Source organism: Bombus pyrosoma, linkage group LG4 (assembly GCF_014825855.1).
Source record: "Bombus pyrosoma isolate SC7728 linkage group LG4, ASM1482585v1, whole genome shotgun sequence".
Classification (NCBI taxonomy): Eukaryota; Metazoa; Arthropoda; class Insecta; order Hymenoptera; family Apidae; genus Bombus; species Bombus pyrosoma.
In genome coordinates this window covers 2,226,287-2,246,300 of record NC_057773.1, presented here as the reverse complement: position 1 = coordinate 2,246,300, position 20,014 = coordinate 2,226,287, and the positions used below count along the sequence as shown (strand labels likewise).

Here is a 20,014-nt window from a genome sequence, read left to right as displayed (position 1 = left end):
ATAATGAGACATTGTTTACATGCAGTTAATTTCTAGTTATCTACGTGCAGGCTACGCGCGGCTTCTAAAGAACGACGCGCTGATATACGCGGAAGGGTCGCGTTGCGTGGCGATGATACCTCGATGATTTTCTCTCGTACCATTACATACCAGCCACGTATATAATCGTTGTATATACGATGTATATACGTTATATATCAGAAATCGCATTGCGTAAGCGTTTCATAGTTACCGATCCGTGCATAAAAATTTAACTTGTTTCGAGCAAATTCATAGATTAGTTTTGCTTACGATTGCATATCTGCATGCGATCGGAATGTTTGCCATAGACACGCGGCTTTCGTGACCGAAGGCTTTACTTAGTTTATATTTCGCGTGCGTCGTAATATTGCTCGTCTTTTCGTGTTACGCGTAACAAGCGATTGCTAGAGATCTCGCTCGATGAATCTGACTATTCCGTCTATGTCGATAAAAATAACTTTTTGTACGAATAGAATAGTTTTACAATCGATTTGTGTGTTATAAGATACAGACGCTCCGGCGTCGATGTTTGAGCGTTCTTACGTAAACATCAAATAACATTAGCGTAGGCAACGGCGGGTGAGGAAGAAACGAAGAAAGAAGGAGGCAGGTTGGGGTAAAATAAAAGATTCAACTAGCATGATTTAACAATATATATTCAATAATATATCTGAATGTCAAATTACAAAGCTTTCGTCGTCTCCAGACTTGAAACAATAAATCGACACATCCTAATCGTTTGATGACCGCATGATATGTAATTGCCGACCTAATACAATGTTCGTGCGAATAGTATGTTTGTATTCTTATCGTTTTCTTGGCAACATTTTAAACCTGTAAAACGCGGAAATTTACCTCATAAGTATGTCAGTTGCGTTATCAGCGATATTAATGAAACGACTAGGCCTGCTATCCGGATTGTGTCAAATCGAGTCGAACGATAAGCTGCATTGTCTTATTCTATGATGCAGTACGAAGCGTCTGAAATAACAAAATTGCGAAGGTTACGCGAATATAGCTTTAACTATTTGCATCGCATATTCTACGTCTTACCTGAAGTTGCTGAAATAATCCAGTCGATGTAAGCTCCAACTCTGGTATTTACCCCACCAACGACGGCACAACTTCTACCCTTTGCAATGATTCCTATCAGGACAAGTCGTCTAGTCGTCGGATTTTGCCATAGAACTGGCCCACCACTGTCCATCTATTTTTTAAACAAATGCTTCAGTATTACTGCATTCGTGGAAAATTTATTTAATTGATCGATCGCGTCGATTCTGCTGCAGTTCAAAGCGAAATTTACTTGACACGAATCCTTGTTTTCGGCATAGGTACAGATTTGATCTGACGTTATATCCATGTAATTTTCAGAACACTGTAGATACGTAAGCACGCTTAAGGTAACTTTTTGCAAAATGTCAGAAGTTGGGCCACCATAATCCGTTGTTCCCCAACCTAATTTTATCAGAAATGTTGAGATATAACAACAAAGTGAATCGTAACGCAGTATGTATCACTAACCCAACAATTCAACATAATTGCCACCAAAAGTATCCGACGAATGTTGAAAAGGTAGACAGGCCGGTCCAACCTCGTTAGTGAACTTAATTTCGTTCTCTGTTTTTACGATAGCCACATCATTTTGATCAGTTCTTTGACCGTAATAAGGATGAATCATAATTTTGATTATTCGATGTAATACCGTGGCGTTTGTATCTGACCCTAAAGATCGAAATCAAATTAGCCACGATGCGAGATACGAAGTACTTGCATTTATAGTAGACGCTTACCTGTTCGCAAATCATGATCGCCAACCAGGGCACCCAATTTCTGATATTCTCTCCCGTCGACGCAATGTGCCGCTGTCAGTACGTATCTTATGGATATTATAGTGCCTCCACAGAATACGACTCGCCTTTCGAAGTCCACAATACCAACCATCATAGGGAACTCGTTCACCCCTGTATTATTTCCACCGACGATGCGGCTCTAAGAACAGTTAACAGAAGCTCTCATTTGCTTAGAATAACATCACTCAATCTCAATGAAGCGTCGATGAATTTTCGTAAATATATACATACAGGGTTTCTCCATCCACATTCACAATTTTCGGAATCTTGGGGTCGCTTCACTGCTCTCACTTCACAAGCAAATCGACCACCCTTCGACCATCCTGGTGATTGCAGCGTTACAACCATCGTGTTTGATTCAGATTGTATGTTAAACTTTCCATTACCACAATACCGATGCTTAGTAGAAGAATTGACTTGCACAGATACTTTGTCTTGGAAGCAATTGGAACTCTGCGCGAAAATTATTCGTTATTTTCGATTTCTCTTACGATTAGTAATTAATTCTACAATGAAAACTATAGCCTTACCAATGGTAATTCAAACGTGCTACAGGTTAAATCAACTTTATACTCGCTTACGATGGTCCATGAACATGATTGTGACTTGCTATAGAAATTCGGGTATTCACGGTTCTGAATGAAATACGTAGTACCAGGAATTAGTTCCTGATAGTAGGTGCAACTGCTATTCGCAGCATTACTTAATTCAATCGAAAATATAGACCAACAAAATAACAAAACCGCCGCTGCAACGAAAACAAATTTTTTCTTGGAAAATAATCAGAAAAATAAATGTAAAACGTTTTTTTATTTTCAGCGAAAAATTAAACGTAAATTCGATAAAGTGCTCGAAACGTGATAGCGACTGAATCGGATGCTTGAAATCAGATATATCTGTGATATAATTTACTTTTTGCGGCTATGGCAAGATAATCAGAAATATTTTGATATAACACCGATTGTATACGATAAGAAGCACTTTAGGAATGATTGCAAATTCTTTGCCCCAAATTTCTTTTGCCAAATAAAAGATTCATTATGTGTACCTTGTATCATAAAACCGTGGAACGCGGCGGTGCGTATAGAAAGCATGATGCTCTGATCAAAAATTTATTACGCGACAAGTACGAAGATTTCAGAGACACGGTCGCTATCCATCTATTTGCATTTTCGTGCATTCCGGCGTTTTTATCCACATCGCGAAGACGAGTTAAAACACCAACTAATAATTTCGCGGGTATTATCACGGGCTCTTATCAGAGGTAGTTGCAACCTCGAGAATAAAAGTAGATTTACGACAACTACTTAATATTTTCACAACAAAATTCATACAAAATTTCTTAATGTTCATATTTGGTCATTTTCAAAACGCACATGCTTCATTTTTTAATTAGTTTTAATCGTTTCGATCAGGACTGACGTGATAGCTGTTATTACAATTTTTGATAGAAGATATCCAAGATATTGATATCTTACTTTTAATTTGAAATGTATAGATATTTCGAGAGATTATAAATGCAAGATATCTTGAGGCAATTAATTCATTTATCACTTGATAAGATAATAGATTATTTCGTAATATTTTTAGCATTCTAGAAAAGATTTTTCATCTACTTTATATTTGTTAGATAAGTATTTACTTAGGTAATTTTAATCGTGTAAAATAATAATGTGCTTGTAAATGTAGTATAAGAATTTGTTTCCTTAATTTATGGTTATACGTAATTATTTTCCTTTTTTTTTATATGTTGTAGACTTTATTCAATAAAATAGGGTCAGCCGTATCGCATACTTTTTCATATTTCTCACATATCGCATTCCTATTAAGATTAAAGATAAAATATATAATCATAATATACTTCAATTCATAATTATGTACTCGTAAAATGCATTTTCCTTTCAACATTTCCTATTTAATTGACGCAGATATAGGTACAACGTCAAGCAGTCGAGGACATCTTAGATATTGCTGCAATTAGAATGTAAAATATTGATAGTAGTTGTCATTTCTGGACTGATTGTCGAAAATTTTGCACACGTAAAAATGACTTATTTTTCCACCTTGGAAGTGCGATTTTAAAACAAATATTTTTATATTTGGGAATTTATATTGGGGAACGTACAAGCATTTTACTCCAGTAAGGTATTAAATAAATATTATTATATAACGATTTGAAGAATCAAAATTATCAAAAATCCAAAGATTTTGTGTGGCAAGATTCTAATCTATTTGAATTTTTTTAGATTACTCTCTATGTAATTGCTTTTGAATCATTTTGACATAAATCATTAACATTTCATCGATTTAAAATAGAGACAGAAAAATCGAAGCAAACACCATCTGGTGTGAATGTTTAGTACAAAAGTAGTTGCTATGGCAATAGATGTCATACAAACTCGAAAATTAATAAAAATATGCACTGCCGTACAAATGAATACGTGAGTATTTTGTTTGACTAAATTTGTGATGTTTTTTTCGCGTAAAGTTGATCAGTTTACCTGTGATTTAAAATATTTTAAACCGTTTTGATCAAATGATTTTATTAACTTATATCAGGTTTAAACTATAAAATAACGAAGATGGCTAATTGTGATAATATTATTACCGAAGAAAAAAAGAAGGTAATTATTATTAATAATAGAATTAGTATATTATGTTCGTAAGAAAACAAAAAGCTGTAAGCAAATACTTCATATGACCTTAACCTCATTTTCTTTATTGTATACAGCATAACTACAGAAGAACAACAGGTGTTAAAAGCAATCAAGATACAACTTCCATACCAATTTACCGTCGCAGACGCGTTGCAAAAACCAAACATACGCTCAGAGCTCACAATGTTTACAAATATCCATCAGATTGGATAACTGATAATGATATAAATGAACCTGAAGATGAATTGCTTTTGAGAAATAGAACTGAAACATATGAACATGAAAGAAGTAAAAAGCTAAACGAGGATGGTAGTCTTCAAAAGCAAGCATTTGATGAAGTTGATGCAGATTCAGGTATTAAACACGTATAGGTTATAAGACAATTATTGACTTGGACGAATGATAATCAAAATCTCATGCTGTATTATTTTAGGTATTATTTTATCACGAACAAGAAAACATGTCTCACGGAATGCAATGAAAATAGCTGATGAGTATCAGAAATTAGAAAAACGTTATAAAAATGTCCAAGAAGAATGTCAGAAATTAAGTGATATATTGGAGCAAAGAGAATTAGAGTATAAAAAAGTATGTTTACATTATGAGACTTTAATACAAATGATTCAGGAATTAGAAGAAGCCAAAGTTTCTCTGGTTCAACACAATCAAAAACTTGAAATGGAGAGAGTTCAATCGAATGAAGATATAATACTTTTAAAGAATATTGTTTACCAGTTAAATGCCGAATTAGAGAGATATCAAGACAAATTAGGAGGACAAAAGCATGAAAATATTTCTGTACATGCAGAAAATGAAAACAAATATGATTCAAGGATTTGGGGAAGTATTAATTTTCATGCATTGGGACCACTTTTAAATGCTTACCAAGAAAATTTATCAGAAAAGCAGGAACTTGTACACATGTATGAACAGGAAATGGCTGAGTTTAGTAGTAGATGTAAGGAAATTCTTACGGAAAATGAGATTATGCACAGAGAAGTAGAAGGATTGAAATCAGAGGTAAATAATTATAAATATATAGACGATATGGATAAATAAATGTATATAAAAAAAGGTGCTTTACATCATACATATAAATAACTACAATAAAAACTGTACAGTGTGATAGGTATACAAAGGAAATTAAAAAGTTGTTTGAAAATACTACGTTACTAAAAAATCAAAATGATATTTTAAAAAAGGAAGCTGCAAATGTAAAGAGAGAAACTGATGATATTCGTTCATCATATGAGTTAAAAATGGAAGTAATTTTAAAATGTAATGAAGCATTAAAAAAGGAATATACAACTACAGCATCGGAACTGAGCAATCTACGAGGAAAATACGAAATTTTAAGCAAAGAATTCGAAAAAATGAAGGGTAAAGGAGATCAAACAGTACCTATTGCTGTTCATACTACCGCTATAGAAGAATGTAAAACATTGTTAGATGAATTAAAATATCAATATGAAAGTGAAAAACGTAATCTCTGCAATCATATAAAACGTATAGAGGAGAATCAACCCGAAAACGAAAAACAACTTATAATGGTTACAGCTGAAAGAAATCATTTAAAGGGTCTTGTAGAAAATCTCGAAACAACCTTAAAGTAAGTTATTTATTTGTATATTTTTTATGTAAATGTTCTATTCATACAGAATGAATACTTAGATTTTTTTCAGACGAACACAACATAGAATTGAACATATGCAAACTATTGTTTATTCGACTCGAGTTTCACGTAATTCCCTGAAGGAGAAATTAAGTAAAGTGACTGCTTATTGCGAAGAACTGTTTTCCGAATATGAAAGAATTGTTATAGAGAGAGAAAAATTACTTGCTTTCTTACGCGAAACGGAAAAAGAAAATGCAGATATGGATCGTCTTGGTAAAAGTATTAACAGTCGAGTGGAAGATTTAAAAAGTCAACTAGAAGTACGTTTAAAATATATGTAGTATTTAATAGAATAACAAAAGTCTTAAATAATTTATAATTTCAGATTGTTCGGAAAGGTACGAAACAGCAGGTAGATTCTGTGGAGAAACGTATAAAATTACAAGAAGTTCATGTACGCCTGATGAAACATGACTATCAAAGTAAAATACAATATTTAAACGATATAATTAAGCAACAGGAAGAAATGATTGAAAAGTTACAGAAAGAGAAGCATTCTAGTCTAGATAGTTCAACAAGACGGATACTTCAGACAACGAATGATGATAACCCAGACAACTGTAATACTGGAACAAAAAATTCATGATCTTTGAATCTAGTTCATAAAAGGTCTGCATACTATGAAACTTGTGATAAGATCGTCCATAATAGATTGGACTTTGAAACTGATTTTCAACGAATATCATAATAAGCATCTAATTATGGAATAGGTGCTACTCGAAACACCGTCCTTATATTTACAAACCGTGTCAGTCGCTTTATTTAGCGGTGACATCAAATGAAGCAGGTGGTTGCGAAGGCTACTGTACTCCACTCTATGATAACTGTCGATAGCAGTGGAAGCTCTAATAATCATATGGTGAAAAGTTGATGTCATCCGTTATAGGTATGATGTCAGATGCGTTCCATTCATTCATATGTAAAATACACCTGTTTTAGCTTTAAATTTTTTTAAATAGAATTCAATAATAACCTTGAGCATCGATAATGTATCTATATCGATATTTTAATAACCTGTCCATACGATATATATTCAAAAAATTAAGTACTTTTTCAGTTACAGGGATATAAAAGATAAATTTTTAAATTCATATTCCTTCCGATCTCTCTGCGTTTCCTTCCTTACTTCGCTTTAGTTTTTATTTAGGAAGTTTGCATATATATTCTGATTATTATCATAATTGTATATTTCGAAGAAAAGAAATATTGTAAAAATGAAAAAGATATGCCGAGGAAATCGGAATAAAAAGTAAATAGAGATAACTTGTATTGAAATAACGAGAAAAATGATTTTTGGAATTAACCCGCGTAATAAAATAGTGTAGTTGAGTAACCACTGGAGGGCGTTGCGAATCGAGAAAATTATTCAGTTGTGCTGCTAAGGTTCGGAGATTCTCGCCGTACTTCGGGGCTATTCGTCAAAAGCAAAATGTCGTCTGCTAGGCGCGTCGTCGTCGTCAGGAACCGGGCCGTATTTCTAACGCGAAAATTGCTATGATAAGTGATAATGCGATGTCTTTGCATACAAGTATGTAGTGTTTTTTGTTGGAAAGTGTGCCAAAAATCGCAAAAGGATATTCTTCGAATCGGGCTGTTTCGTTGCCGTCAAGAAAACTCGAGGAGAATACCGGTGAACATTGATTTTTCCTGCTTTCGCATCTTACTCGACAGATGATCAAACGGTAATGCATACCCTTCGTATTCTGTCGAATCGTTAATATCGTAAGGATTTCACTGACTTCGTACTTTTGTTAGAGGAAATAAATTAAAAAGAGATAACATATCAGTTCATCCACATTGTATTACATGAAGTTGATTATTTGTTTCAAGTTTCCAACAGATATGTTCGACTGAATCACAGTTACATTTCATTATTTTAGGTGAAACGGTTATCTTGATTAGTTACTTGCAGAATGTTTTCCGCAGATGTCGCTGATTCTTGATATTATGTACATTGCTTGTACATCTTTCACGTTTGAGTAGAAAACTTCTGAATTTTATGATAACGTTCTTCTAGAGTATCGTGTACATTTTTGTGATGCGCAAACTGAAAGAATTTGGTGTCATTTCGTTGCAATATTACTGACTGTGTTCTCATTACGTTTTCTGAACTGTTAGGTTAAGTTTAACTCGAGAATAACCAAATTACATCTTTGTTTCAATCAACAAAGATGTTTTGAAGCGAAAGTGTTCTCAAGTGTTTGATTATTTATCAGAAAGACGTATAAAAGTATTTGTTGTGATTTTGCATCCGACATCCTTAAATTTGAAGTACAGAAGTGACGGAGGAAAGAGGAGAGGAAAATTATTTCGCGTGGTTTCGTGCACCATAAACTGAAGTCTTTTGAGTTGCGAATATAAAAAAACGGATATTTTTTTTTCATTTGAACTGAAAAGAAAATTAACTAAAACCATGAAAAGCTTCATTTGTAAAAATATTTCGTCGTATATAAGTGTTCCAATCAATAACCATCAGAACAAGCATTTCAAATGAAGTCGGATTATTTTACCTCTGACAGTAATAGAATCATTGTTAAATAGATAATAAAATGTCCTGAGGGTTTCGCTTGTTTCTAGCACAAATATACACATATGCATATAAGCAACTAACCCCGTTTGAAAATAGAATGGTGAGCTGTACATCGAAGAATTTACGCATGTTTCAATTTTTTTTAACGCCGCCTGAGAATTAGTTCGACTTGATACGTTACCACATCCGCTTCCGGTTCTTTGTATCGGATCTCTCTCGATCTTTTGCACCGTTGATGCATGTATTTAGCATGTACTGAAATTAAATAGGAAACGCGTTAAATATCGTTATTAGCACAATCAGCACTCGTTTGTTAAATGAAGTTTCACGATATTTCGGACATCCTTAGAAAGCGCTATACGACAGGAAGCATTACTTTCCCCACATGAGTCATAATTCGAGTACTAAAATATTAATGCAATATTGTTTGCTCGGTCTCCTCTGGTCACGCATATGTCGCGGGTATTTTGAAAACTAAATACATACATACTTTTGTACGATTTACTATTAATGTTATGAACAAAAAAGAAAGGAAGAGAGAATAGGAGGAACTAAAAATATTCTTTTTCATATTTATAGAATGTTTCGGAAGGGGGATAATATTGAGGACAGCGAGGGCGGTGGAACTAGACTACGATATTTTGACGTGTGAAATACTAAAGAATCTTGAGTTGGTGGCAAAGGTTGTGAAACATAGGAACAGCGACGGGAATTTATGGCCGTGTCTGCGAACTCGAGCCTGACTTAACTGTTTTCGACCAAATCTAACCTGACCTAAGCGCCGCTGACGACGAAGATACGAAGCATTGCTGATCATCGGCGTGCTGGAAGCACGTTACGTTGCTGGCTAAAGTAACTGCTATACGTATCAGCGAGTATCAAAAGGACGCCAGACATTGCGTACGCTTTCCCTGTTCGTTCGTCTCCTTGCCACCTCTCTTCCTTCCGTTCCGCCGGTGCAGTTCGTCCACTTCTACGCAGCGATACACTACTCTATCCTACAGCAGCGTCGTGTACAGTAAATAAACGCACAGCATGCTGGATACGAGTTCCACGTGCTTTTCGTTCGGTTGAAACTATTTTCAACAACAAAGCCATTCATCTCGAAACAAAGAGAAAGAAAAAAGGGGAAAACGCTGCTAGCGTGATCTATATCGCAGAGGAAGAGAGTAATAAAAAAGAATGTCGTATCTAATATTGCGTGCAAAGTTGCCAGCTGCCCGCTGTCGATAACACGGCGACTTAGTTCGGTGCACTATTCGCCGCTGCCCTCGGCAACATTATTGAACGTAGACGACGTAATACTTTGCAGCTCTCTTGTGTGTTGCGGTTGTGAAATTGCCAAGTGGTTGTGAAACAGTGCCGAGCAAAAGAGGAGTTGTACGAATATGGTGTAAAAAACAAAAGAAGTTTCAATTACACAGTTTTAGAGAATGGAGTTCGAGCTGGACGGAAGTCTAAAGGAATGGGTAAAGGATAAACCGCTGAGTATCCTGCAGCTCGATCCTGCTGACAGAGCCGTCTTACGGATTGCCGGTAAGTGTCAATCAGTGTTTCCAGTTTCCGTTTTCATAAGCCGGTTACGTACTTAAATTCTCTATGGCGCGGTGTTTCGCCTTCCGCCTTTCGTTTTCGTTCCAAGTTCGATTCGCGAGTATATATTACACGAGGTTTGCTGTTTTGTCGAGGAAGAAAAAGTAAATGTATTTTATCTTTCGTTTTCGACGTATAAAATGAGTTTAAATACCATGCGTTCACGAACTATACGAGCTATTCGATCAGTTATAAAATGGACCTCATTATATATACGAGTGTGGTGAATTACGTTAAACGGTGATGACGTTTGCCACGACAACACCGACTGTCGTACTACTAATCGACAACATGTACGTAATCGACCAGAATGTTAGCATATAATGAGTGAATTAACGACTACATTGATGATAAATCATCTACTCTTATTTTTTAAATCGGACGATATTAATCGAGCAGACTAATAAATCGTCGGGACGTGCGTTCGAATCAATAATGACGTTAATAATTGATAAAGTTTTTCTGACCCCTTGTATTACTTCCCTGCCGATTCTCCCCCGAGTACCCCTTATCGATCGTATCGATTAGCGCATAAGGGTTTCGTTAAAGAAGGAAAGTATGGTATATACGTATATGATCGCATCGTATCGTCTGTTACTCTCCGTGAATTGGCTCGTTCGAAAACTGATACACGTACAGTCACGTATATATGTACATACATAGAAGAAGTCATAAGAAATTAGATGCGTTATAAATTCTTCTGATGTAGGAAACGAGAATCGTTTGCGGTACTATCTTGCGTCGACCTTCGACGCGGGATGTTGACCAGGAATAGATACTCGACACCATTCGATAAATATCGGATTGCAGTTTGCTGATCATCTTACCGTGAGAGATTTTTCATTCAGTTTGCGTGCCTCTGTCACAAGGCGTTCTTCGCGACGCTTAGATCTTCGAACAAATTTTATCCCTTTGTACATGCAACGAAACCTCGGTAAAACGGACCTCTTCCACGATTATCGAGTCCGCTAGTCCTTTTTTTCCTTCCTCGACGGGCATAGGACAAGCGTGTGTATGCATATGAACGTATGCATGTAGGACATATCCGATTCGTGAAATTACAGGCTCTGATTCACGCTCACAAAAGCAACGGCGCGCGCGGTCTGCTTGGTTCCGCACCATTTTCACGTAGCGTCGTTAAAATGGTGTTCGATCGACGTAACGTAACTCTCGTTATCTCGTAAATATACCGTAGGTGGGAGCCAATATCGAAGTATCGCATCTCAGGCACGCGAGCATAATTGTTTCTAATTATAACGACCTATTGGTACGCTATCGTAAATGCTCTAGTAACCGTTGTTCTATCAAGTACCGGCGGCCGATTCTCTCAATTGCCTCTTTGCTCACAAGACTCACACCGTTTCTTCCCCCGCTGTATTAATTTATGGTTTTCCGAGAACGCGAGCGAATCTCTGCTGGCGAAACGACTTTTAACCACATTGAACGCGTTCCGGTCGAGAACGATGAATGAAGACACTTGTGTCGCGATCAAAGAGAGCAGACAACCGAGCAATATGCGGCTAACGATCCAACCACGTCGTCGCGTCGATGAACTCACGACCATGCTTTTCACCGGTCACGGTCCATAAGATGTTCGTCAGAGAGGTTAGTACTAGTTCACTATGCCTACGCGATGGCAAGTAGTGAGCGGAGGCGGCAGGTTAGGTCGGTCCGCATTAATCTAGGAGCGTGGAGGCGGCAACAGGTGCTCGGGTCATGGTTCGATGCCCCAGCCTCGAGAACGTCTTCTTCCCCCTTCCTTCTTTTTGCTCTTACAACTTTTTTCCTTCCTCTTCGTTACTTCCTTCCTTTAAACTCGTTTCGTTTAGATACGCTCCGCTGTGGTGTCATTTACAGATCGTTTGAGATATTTTTTTTTTAAATCGAATCCCGATCCTTATAGAATCGAATAGAATAGCACAGTTCGCTTGCTTTTCTACGAAATTGTCGAATATTTTAATGCCAATGGTTGAAAAGGAAAATATAGATATAGGACGAGTTTCGAAAGTCTAAGGTGGAAACAGAATTTTAACCGGTGCATTGTTTTGCATCTGTTAGTCGTATATTTGTTACGATGTCTGGTTTTCTTTGCCTACGTACAAGGCTTCACAAGCCGCTCGCTAGATGTCCCGGGGTACCCGAAGTATCTGAAGAGGTCGATGCATCCGTGTCTCGTCTTGTATTTTTCGCGGGAGAACTTTTCAGAATGAGTAAAGGGCCTGCGTGTAACACGCGAGTATCTCTCGAACCGAAAGTACAGACGGTGGCCTAATTAACTTCATGAAACTAATTCGTCTGACAATTGAGAGATACTCTCTTCGTTTCCTTACCTGCTTTGTAAGACTTCTTCATCGCGCACTCCCTTGTTCCTCGAGGATTCTTGTCTTCGAGGGTCCAGTAGAATGTTACACGGACCAACATCTGTAGCGTTAACCCGAGCGAATACGTTCCAATCTACCAATTCGGCGTTCAAGATCAGACTAAATTTCTTTGGAGCAAACCGGGATTTAATATATATTTCGTGGAGTAATCTTCATGGCGATCGGCGGTACAGTTAGGAATCCGTGTGTACATGCCAACAAGGTAGGGAAGATAAAAAAAAATTAAGGTAACAGATAAAAAGTTGCCCGGTGGGATCCAGGCCATGAGTCGGGAACGATGAACCGCTCTTTGAACTCATCGAATATGTAGTAGACATTACGATATAACGTTAGAAGAGTGGAAATTATTTCGTTTGAGACGAATTGGTGCCTGCAGGCGTGCATTCAGCTCGTACCAACGGTTCTATTTGGTAAAGTCGCGGAAATTCGTTTGTGAGGACTTGGATCATCGTCCGGAAAACCGATGAGATTAGAAGCTGTAAATAGCTGTGTGCCCAATACATGTATCGGCTTACAACAGGCTTAGGCCTCTCATATTGAAATTCAGATCATTTCGACCCTTGGCGTGTTTGTATATCTGTTCACGCTTTCGAGGACTAACGGTTCGACCGAATTATTTTCTTTCCAGCTTTCAGCTGGGTCACTCCTTGTCCAGCGAGAAGCTGTCATTTAAATTTATATATAAATGGCCACCAAGTATCAGTATATCGAGGATATGCCGAGAATTTTTTTGTTTGTAAGAAGATTATTTGGAGTGGAGGGTCTTTAAAATTATAGCCGTGAACATCGTTGATTACACTTAGCGTTTAACTTATTGTAGGGATTATCATTAAAAAAAAAAAAAACGGAAATTAAACGGTACATCGGCCGTTAAATCGCAACGAACAGTTATTCAGGGTAATAGATTCCTTAATCACTGGCTCGAGTACTTACTCATTCACCTTTGTACTGAGACAATAGCCGATACCTAGTTTCTGTCAACGAGTTAGTCGCAACATAGTTGGATAATTTTACACGACGCAAATGTTATCATGTATCTTGATAAGATAAACTTTCGAAGATATATCGATAAATTTGTGCATTCGTGATCGCGAGCAGGATTAGCGATCAGGGCGAGAGTCACATATTTAGTGTGCACATCTGTTAGCGGCGACGCCGCGTTTGCCGTCGAGTTTCGCCGCGAGCATAAACAAGAGGTAGAATATCGGCGACGTTAGGAATGATCGACGAAGAAAAAATGAGGTACATTTGGCCTGGCGCCAGATCGCAAGAATTCTCACGCTAGCGTCGGGTTCTCCCGCGGCTAGGATACGGCGTCGTTTTCTTACTCGCGATCTTCTCTTTAGCCAGGGAGGTCGAAGAATTCTCTGCGAAACGGTAAACGGTAGAGGATTACCGCATTGAATGAATATCAGAACGCGGTCGTATTCACGCGTGAAACGCGAACAATCCTTGTCCTGTTTGGCACACAGTGTTCGGTGCATTGAATTCGTGATTCGCGGTATTTTGCACGGCGCGCCCCTGTCGTTACGTGACCTGCCCTACGAACCTGTTTGTAACGGCAGCTATTCCACGGCGGCGGAGTACATTGCTGTCAAAAAGACAGAGGCCTTGTCTGGTCTTTGTCTATCGCATCTGTCTCTTGGTCTCGTCTCTGTTCGGCTCACAGGCGGTTTCACCCCGACCCTCGATGTGTCGATTTCTCTGTTCAACGAACGGAGAAAGTGAAGGATGAACGAGCTGCAATGGCGGGGCATGCGAGGAGTAGGTTCTGGAACCTCGAGGCTCGAGGTAGAGGCAGCTTGGGTGGGCGGCAGTTGTCCAGGCCGCCGCAGTCTGTGTCGAGGCGACGTGCTCTACACGACGGAGCGGCAAATCGCGTCTTCTCCAACTCGCAAGCCGCTCGCTCGCTCTCCTTCTCTCCCCTTTCTGTCCCCTCCCCTCTTCTTTCCTCTTTATTCTCCCTCCCTTCCTATTCTCTCTCGTTCTCTCCCTTCATGCGTCTCGATGCCATTCCTCCTTTTGCTCGGTTCGGTCCTCCTCTGCGTTCGTCGCGCTGTTCCTTATCCGTCCGTTGCTCCTCTTTCCTCGGCCCATTCATCCTTCTCGGTCCACCTTTCCGTCTTTCTCCGTTCAACCGTTTCTCCGGCGCGAGCGTGCGCGCGCGTTCCTCTCGCCACGAGTCTCTCTGTCCTCGTCGTACGGCCTACAGCTACCTGGCCGTGTTACGGCGGGGTTCCGGATACGCGCGTCGACTTCGTCAACGTTGTCGTGCGGTACGTTCTACCAAGAATTCCAGTGCCACGTCTCGAGTAGCGGCGGTTGGTCGGTTTGGGTCGGACGGCAGGACGAACGATCGGTTTGGTTTGTTTATTGCTCTGTCAGTTGTTCGGAAATTACGTCGACACTGTCGTCGTCGTCTATATATGTATATGTTTCCGATGTCAAAGCTCGCGCGCGAACGTTGTCGCAACAAAGCGTTCACGACGATCGAATAGTGTGATGAACGAACGAACGAACACCGTTATCGTGACGTGATGTTAGCTTGTCAAGGGTTGATAACGTATCAGCTGATAGCTAGATCGATAACGCAGCGATTGATATCCAGTGCGACAATGGAAAGGACGTTTGATATCGAAGAAGGAACTACTCTCGCGATCTCGTGGGTATTCCTTCTTGCATTTGACACGTGACAGGAGATTGTTCGGTCAGTTTGGTGTATGGTCGAGGATATTGGCCCGCTTTGACGTGGAATATATAGATATTCAGTGAAAAATTTCGGCAAACTCGGACTGTGAGCAAAACACGAGGCGTTCCGTGAGTCACGCTTCGTTTTGTGGCACCTCCCAGCTCTACTACCTCTGTCTCTGACTCCGGCTGTCTCCCTCTCTCTATCTCGCTTTTTCTTTCTTCCTCCGATATAGGCTCGTATACTTACTCGCTCGATCGTTCCCACTCGGGTCTCTCGGTTACCCCTTCCATTAGTAACCGCGTTGTTGGTAATCACGAAACGGCATTTTGAGTTTGAACGATTAAGCGTCTGATTCAGCAATGCGTATATCGATATTATCGCAAGGGTTCATTCAAGATTACAATCGTTCATGTTTCTCCCTTTTTATTTTCCTTCGTCGTTCCAAGCTTCACTTCCTAGAATTCATCCTGTTTGAAAGACGAACTAGTCACAGTTGGTTCGTATTATTCGTTTCGTTCCCTTTAAGTCGGTAGCGTGTCAAGCAAGCTTCATAATAGCCTGAAATCCGATCGCCGAAACATAAGACATGTCACGGGGTGGGTTGACGTAAGAATAGAGCTATCAATGGGACAAGAATGTCGAGAGGTGTCTGTACGATCAGCGAGGAATACCACGCCGCGCGACCAGTGTATATGTATACATACACTCCCGTTCAAAAATATGATACTTGGATCATCACAACAAATATATGCTTAAACTTGTGGATATCATTAATGAATTTAATTAAATATCTGTCTCGTGCTTTCATTACCACATTTGTAGTTAGCATTTTCGACATTCTGGCTATTAATTTGTTTATTGCGTTAGGTATAATGTTATTAATTTCTTTTTTTTTAATATGTATTAAATTGCTCCAAAACTTCTCTGTGTTCTTCTTGTGTCTAAAACTTTTAAACCAACAGACTGAGTGCGGAATTTGCGGTTTATGTCTATAAATGTTCGAAGTGTGCTTTAATATTGAAAGTTTTAATTACAAATCGAAACACATTCGAAAATGGTACGAGCCCACGTACTTTTGAACGGGAATGTATATAGATAGACGTGGCGGTTTCAGCAGCGAGTAAATCAGAAGAAAGTCGTTTTCATCGAATACGGGGATTACGTAATAATTGCAGGCTGTTGGAACTCTATGACAAACCGGCTTCGCGAGAAACACCGCGCACAATCACGTATGAGTCCGCGCTTATGTGTCCCCGCGTGTACGTGGAATTTCTTAATTTGGTCCGATCGGCCTATTCTCTGGCCCGAATCGGTCGTAGCCAGTTGATCCGTCTTGGTACCCTGGTTTCGCCGTTTCGAGCATAATCGAAACACGAAGAAACGTTATCTCGTATAAGTGCGACTATTATTATTGTGCCTAACTAGACGAGAGAAGTCGCGTGAATGACCTCTGCTTTTGAATTCCCATCGTTCCTTCCAAGAAAAGCGTACACTGAAACCATGGAAAGCGCGTGATACTCGAAAGCGGAACAAGTCACGTGTTTTCTTGCCAAATTACTGCGCCCGGCGTAATTGAGCACTGCCACGTCCCTCGTGTTCAAACGGAATGTCAATTATTTTGTCTCACACGCGCGATACCCTCCCTGTTTATCCCTCGTTATCTCGCCGTCCTCTGGCACCGATACTTATGTCTACTTCAACAAACACTTCGTTTCTCGTTTGATCGGTCCTTGGCTGATTTTCATTCAGATTTTCTATCTTTCCCCTCTAACTTCCCGTTCACCACCTGGACTGTCTTCCCCCTCTGCTTTCTTTGTTTTCGTCCATCGTCATCACACACGGATCCATCTGTTCTCGAGCCGATTCGCTCTCACTATCGTTGTCGTCACTCTTTCTCTCTCTCTTTCTCTCTCTCTTGCTCTCTCCGTCTACCCGTTCGGTTAGTACATCGCCCCACCTTCGTATCTGCGACCTCCAGCGTGTTCGCACCGAAAGCCGTATTTGGTTGTTGCGTTAACAAATCCACGAAAGTGCAAGTAAGTTTTATCCTTGTGAAGCACGTAGAGTTTATCGAGCCGCGACTAAAAGTTTTTGAGGGTGCGCAATTGTATCGAGACACGGTTATCGACTGGACTCACCTTTCCTTGATACACGCACCGATTTTTGTCTTTTTTCTCTTTCCGGTTGATTCTTGATGACGCAGTTGCAATGATCGCGCGAACGTCAGAAGATTTATCATTTATTATTGTTCTATAAACGAGGAACCACATAAACTCAGATTATGCGAATTCACGTTGAGAAACAGCGAAAACGTGTGAATCGATATCTCGTTCCATTTTACGGAATCGCGTTGAATATCGAATGTTCTATTTCATACACGGCTCCGGGATCACGTTCGCAATCTCGAAAACCAGTTTGTGTTGCCTCGTGAAACAGGAACAGAGTTTAGAGAGAACCGGAGGCTCTATTAGCTGAAACGCTCGACTTTAACGGGCGGTCTCGAGCATTCTCCGTTTCACGCCGAGAAAGGTCAGCCGAAAATTTATCTACCGGTCGGAATTTAGGATCCGGGACTTCGTAGAATTCCGCGAAGGTCGTCTGCAAGGCGTTCCTCGTTTCTTCATTCGTATTTTTGCTAGCGATTCGAGGTATCAAGTTCGAGGCTAAGAAGATTCGCGAGACGGTCGATCGGTTCGCGCGAGGGTCAAACTGCGTTCACACAAGGGTCGATTCGTAATCGATATACTAGAATTACGTATTGCGGAATGGATAGCGATCGGAATGGATACGATGCAAAAGAGTTAATGGGTAACACGTCGACTGTGTGCGTTCATAAGTAGGACGTAACTGGGACAGTGGATGAGCAAAGCGAGGAGAAAGATGCTTCTAGCTGTCGGAGAATCGATGGCTGTTTTGTCACTTGGCTCGAGGAGGTGGTTACGATAGATGCGAAGATAGGTGGGGTTTCCGGCGACGAAGTAGCAACGGAAAGAAGAATGGTGTCGTTGTGGTAAAACGAAGGGGCGCGGAGGTGGCTTGTGAAAACACACCGAAGAAGAGGAAAAGAAGTCTCGCACGCGCGACTCTTTACAGCGGCGTGAGCCACGCTTTGCCGCGTGCAGCTCAAGGTTGAGCCGAACTATACACCGGTGGAGAGAGTCTTCTCGGCTTCCAAGAGCCCTCGAGAAGTCCTCCGTGAGCCGACTATGGACCCGTTATATTGCTACGCCGTTGCCACAAGAATGCCGCCAAGCCAGCCCCCTCTAGCAGCTCGCATTATGCCGATCCGATGCGTGTACACGCGCTTCCTCCTTCTTCATTCTTCGTCCGCTTTTCTCCGCAGCTTCTTACTTACTCGTTTATCGTTCCAGCTATCGTTCCTTTGCTATTTTTCTGCGTGGCTGGTTTCGCATTAGGAAGCGATATCGTTCATCGTAGAACCAAGAGATCGTAGGTGGTATAAGATACGTTGGGTGGGGAGCAGAAAGAGCATGCTTTGCGTTTCGATCTGTCGTGATGTCATCGATCGTTTCACGAGTTTCGTTATCTCGTATTCTTACGTGTTCTGCTTCTTCTTAAAAGGAACCCGTTGTTGAGACAGATGTCGGAGTTTCCGTGGAAGAATCCGGCTGAGGAGCAACTGGCACGTCGCGTTCCCCCTTTCACTATTTCTTCTAATAAAATTTCATCGACGAGAGATGTGACTACTCTGTTCGCGCGTTACGTGCGCGCGGGTTACTTTCTCTCGAACTTTCTATACGTCGCGTCGTCTAACCAATGCGACGGACACGGTTAGAAGGAGTTCGCCTAACATCGCGTGGCGCGTGACACGCGTTACTCTATTTTCTATTCGCATCTAATTCCGTCTGTCCTAGAGAGAACCGGCCAGAGTCGAGTCGAGTCCGATCCAAGCCCCGCGATCTTGGATTTCGTACGATCACGTTTGACGTTTCGTATTGGACGCGGTGCGCAAGCTGTCTAACTTTGTCGAAAATATCAACGGAATACCAAAGAACAACGAGATCCATTCACGGCTTTTGATATCGGTGTTCAAAGTTCAAACAGGGCGTGACCGTGGTTGGCAGCGATACGCGTAACGGGACAGGTGACTGAATGGATGAAAGAGGGCAAACAATACGCAAACTCAATTCGAGTAATCTGAATTCGAAGGCCGGTAGGATTAGCAAGGGCCCGATGTCGATGTGTTGCAATTGGCGTTGTTGGTTTTCGCTCCGATCCAGAAGACGACACCCACGTGCTGTTGCTTCTATTACCATATACGAAGATCCCGATGGTCTTGGGTTTCCCCGGGTGACACCCGTGTCTCTCAGTCACCAATCGACTCGTGGACCGTCAGTTTGGTAGATTGCTCGCTGGTTCGTTGTTACGCTCGCTCACAACCTACAGCCGGTTGTTCGTTCGTTAGTGCAATCGCTGATTCGCTCGCGTGCTCGATCGTTGCCACCGCGTTCGCTTCTCTATCCCTGCCAATTCTGATGCCTTTCATTTCGTCTTGTTTCCTTTAGTTTCATTTGGTTATCGGCCACACTCTACTCTACAAAGTATTTTTTAACATTCTATACTTGGTTGGGTTAGTGACGCATATACTCGC

General features: G+C 40.4%; 3 protein-coding genes and 1 pseudogene across 32 annotated transcripts in view; 2 read left to right on the top strand and 2 right to left on the bottom strand.

The window, feature by feature from the left end:
* The first annotated feature begins 258 nt into the window (after positions 1-258).
* Positions 259-7,198, top strand: LOC122566895 (centrosomal protein of 89 kDa-like). Of its 4 annotated transcripts, XM_043724818.1 has the most exons (10): positions 259-637; positions 3,803-4,019; positions 4,121-4,315; positions 4,434-4,498; positions 4,606-4,885; positions 4,965-5,551; positions 5,653-6,140; positions 6,214-6,466; positions 6,532-6,815; positions 6,917-7,198. In XM_043724818.1, exons 4-9 carry the CDS (start codon positions 4,457-4,459, stop codon positions 6,790-6,792), a joined length of 1,911 nt encoding a protein of 636 aa, XP_043580753.1. In that variant the 5' UTR covers positions 259-637; positions 3,803-4,019; positions 4,121-4,315; positions 4,434-4,456; the 3' UTR covers positions 6,793-6,815; positions 6,917-7,198. The 4 variants fall into 4 exon arrangements, with proteins under 4 accessions (XP_043580753.1, XP_043580752.1, XP_043580750.1 ...); XM_043724817.1 differs by having other exon boundaries at positions 262-637; positions 3,803-4,014; positions 6,532-7,198; XM_043724815.1 differs by having other exon boundaries at positions 262-637; positions 6,532-7,198.
* Positions 657-3,083, bottom strand: LOC122566905 (venom serine protease 34-like). The gene is made up of 8 exons (XM_043724834.1): positions 2,923-3,083; positions 2,405-2,622; positions 2,106-2,327; positions 1,815-2,013; positions 1,546-1,746; positions 1,328-1,479; positions 1,075-1,228; positions 657-1,002 (listed from the first exon to the last, which is right to left on the bottom strand). The coding sequence occupies exons 1-8, from the start codon at positions 2,966-2,968 to the stop codon at positions 977-979; spliced, it is 1,218 nt and encodes a 405-aa protein (XP_043580769.1). The 5' UTR covers positions 2,969-3,083; the 3' UTR covers positions 657-976.
* A 467-nt stretch (positions 7,199-7,665) lies between the features above and the next one.
* The window catches only part of LOC122566887 (dystonin), a 52,173-nt gene continuing 39,824 nt past the window's right edge, over positions 7,666-20,014 (top strand). For 18 of the 27 annotated variants that reach the window (XM_043724783.1, XM_043724777.1, XM_043724776.1 and 15 more), the window contains exon 1: positions 14,938-15,074. Coding sequence is in view for 5 of the 27 variants with exons in the window: in XM_043724779.1 (XP_043580714.1) it covers positions 10,170-10,272 (103 nt within the window). In the remaining 22 variants the exon portion in view is untranslated. Of the gene's footprint in view, positions 7,889-9,315; positions 10,273-14,857; positions 15,075-19,758; positions 19,779-19,825; positions 19,994-20,014 lie in introns of those variants that run through there. The other 9 variants (XM_043724793.1, XM_043724786.1, XM_043724795.1 and 6 more) reach the window with 6 other exon arrangements.
* Positions 7,986-12,644, bottom strand: LOC122566915 (annotated as a pseudogene).

Coding starts and splice junctions, on each gene's coding strand:
- LOC122566905 (XM_043724834.1), bottom strand. CDS start 2,968: ATGCTTTCTATACGCACCGCCGCGTTCCACGGTTTTATGATACAAG. Junction 2,328..2,404: donor GCACGTTTGAATTACCATTG/GTAAGGCTATAG, acceptor ATTTTCGCGCAG/AGTTCCAATTGCTTCCAAGA. Junction 2,014..2,105: donor AATGTGGATGGAGAAACCCT/GTATGTATATAT, acceptor AACTGTTCTTAG/AGCCGCATCGTCGGTGGAAA.
- LOC122566895 (XM_043724818.1), top strand. CDS start 4,457: ATGGCTAATTGTGATAATATTATTACCGAAGAAAAAAAGAAG. Junction 5,552..5,652: donor TAGAAGGATTGAAATCAGAG/GTAAATAATTAT, acceptor AAAACTGTACAG/TGTGATAGGTATACAAAGGA. Junction 6,467..6,531: donor ATTTAAAAAGTCAACTAGAA/GTACGTTTAAAA, acceptor TTATAATTTCAG/ATTGTTCGGAAAGGTACGAA.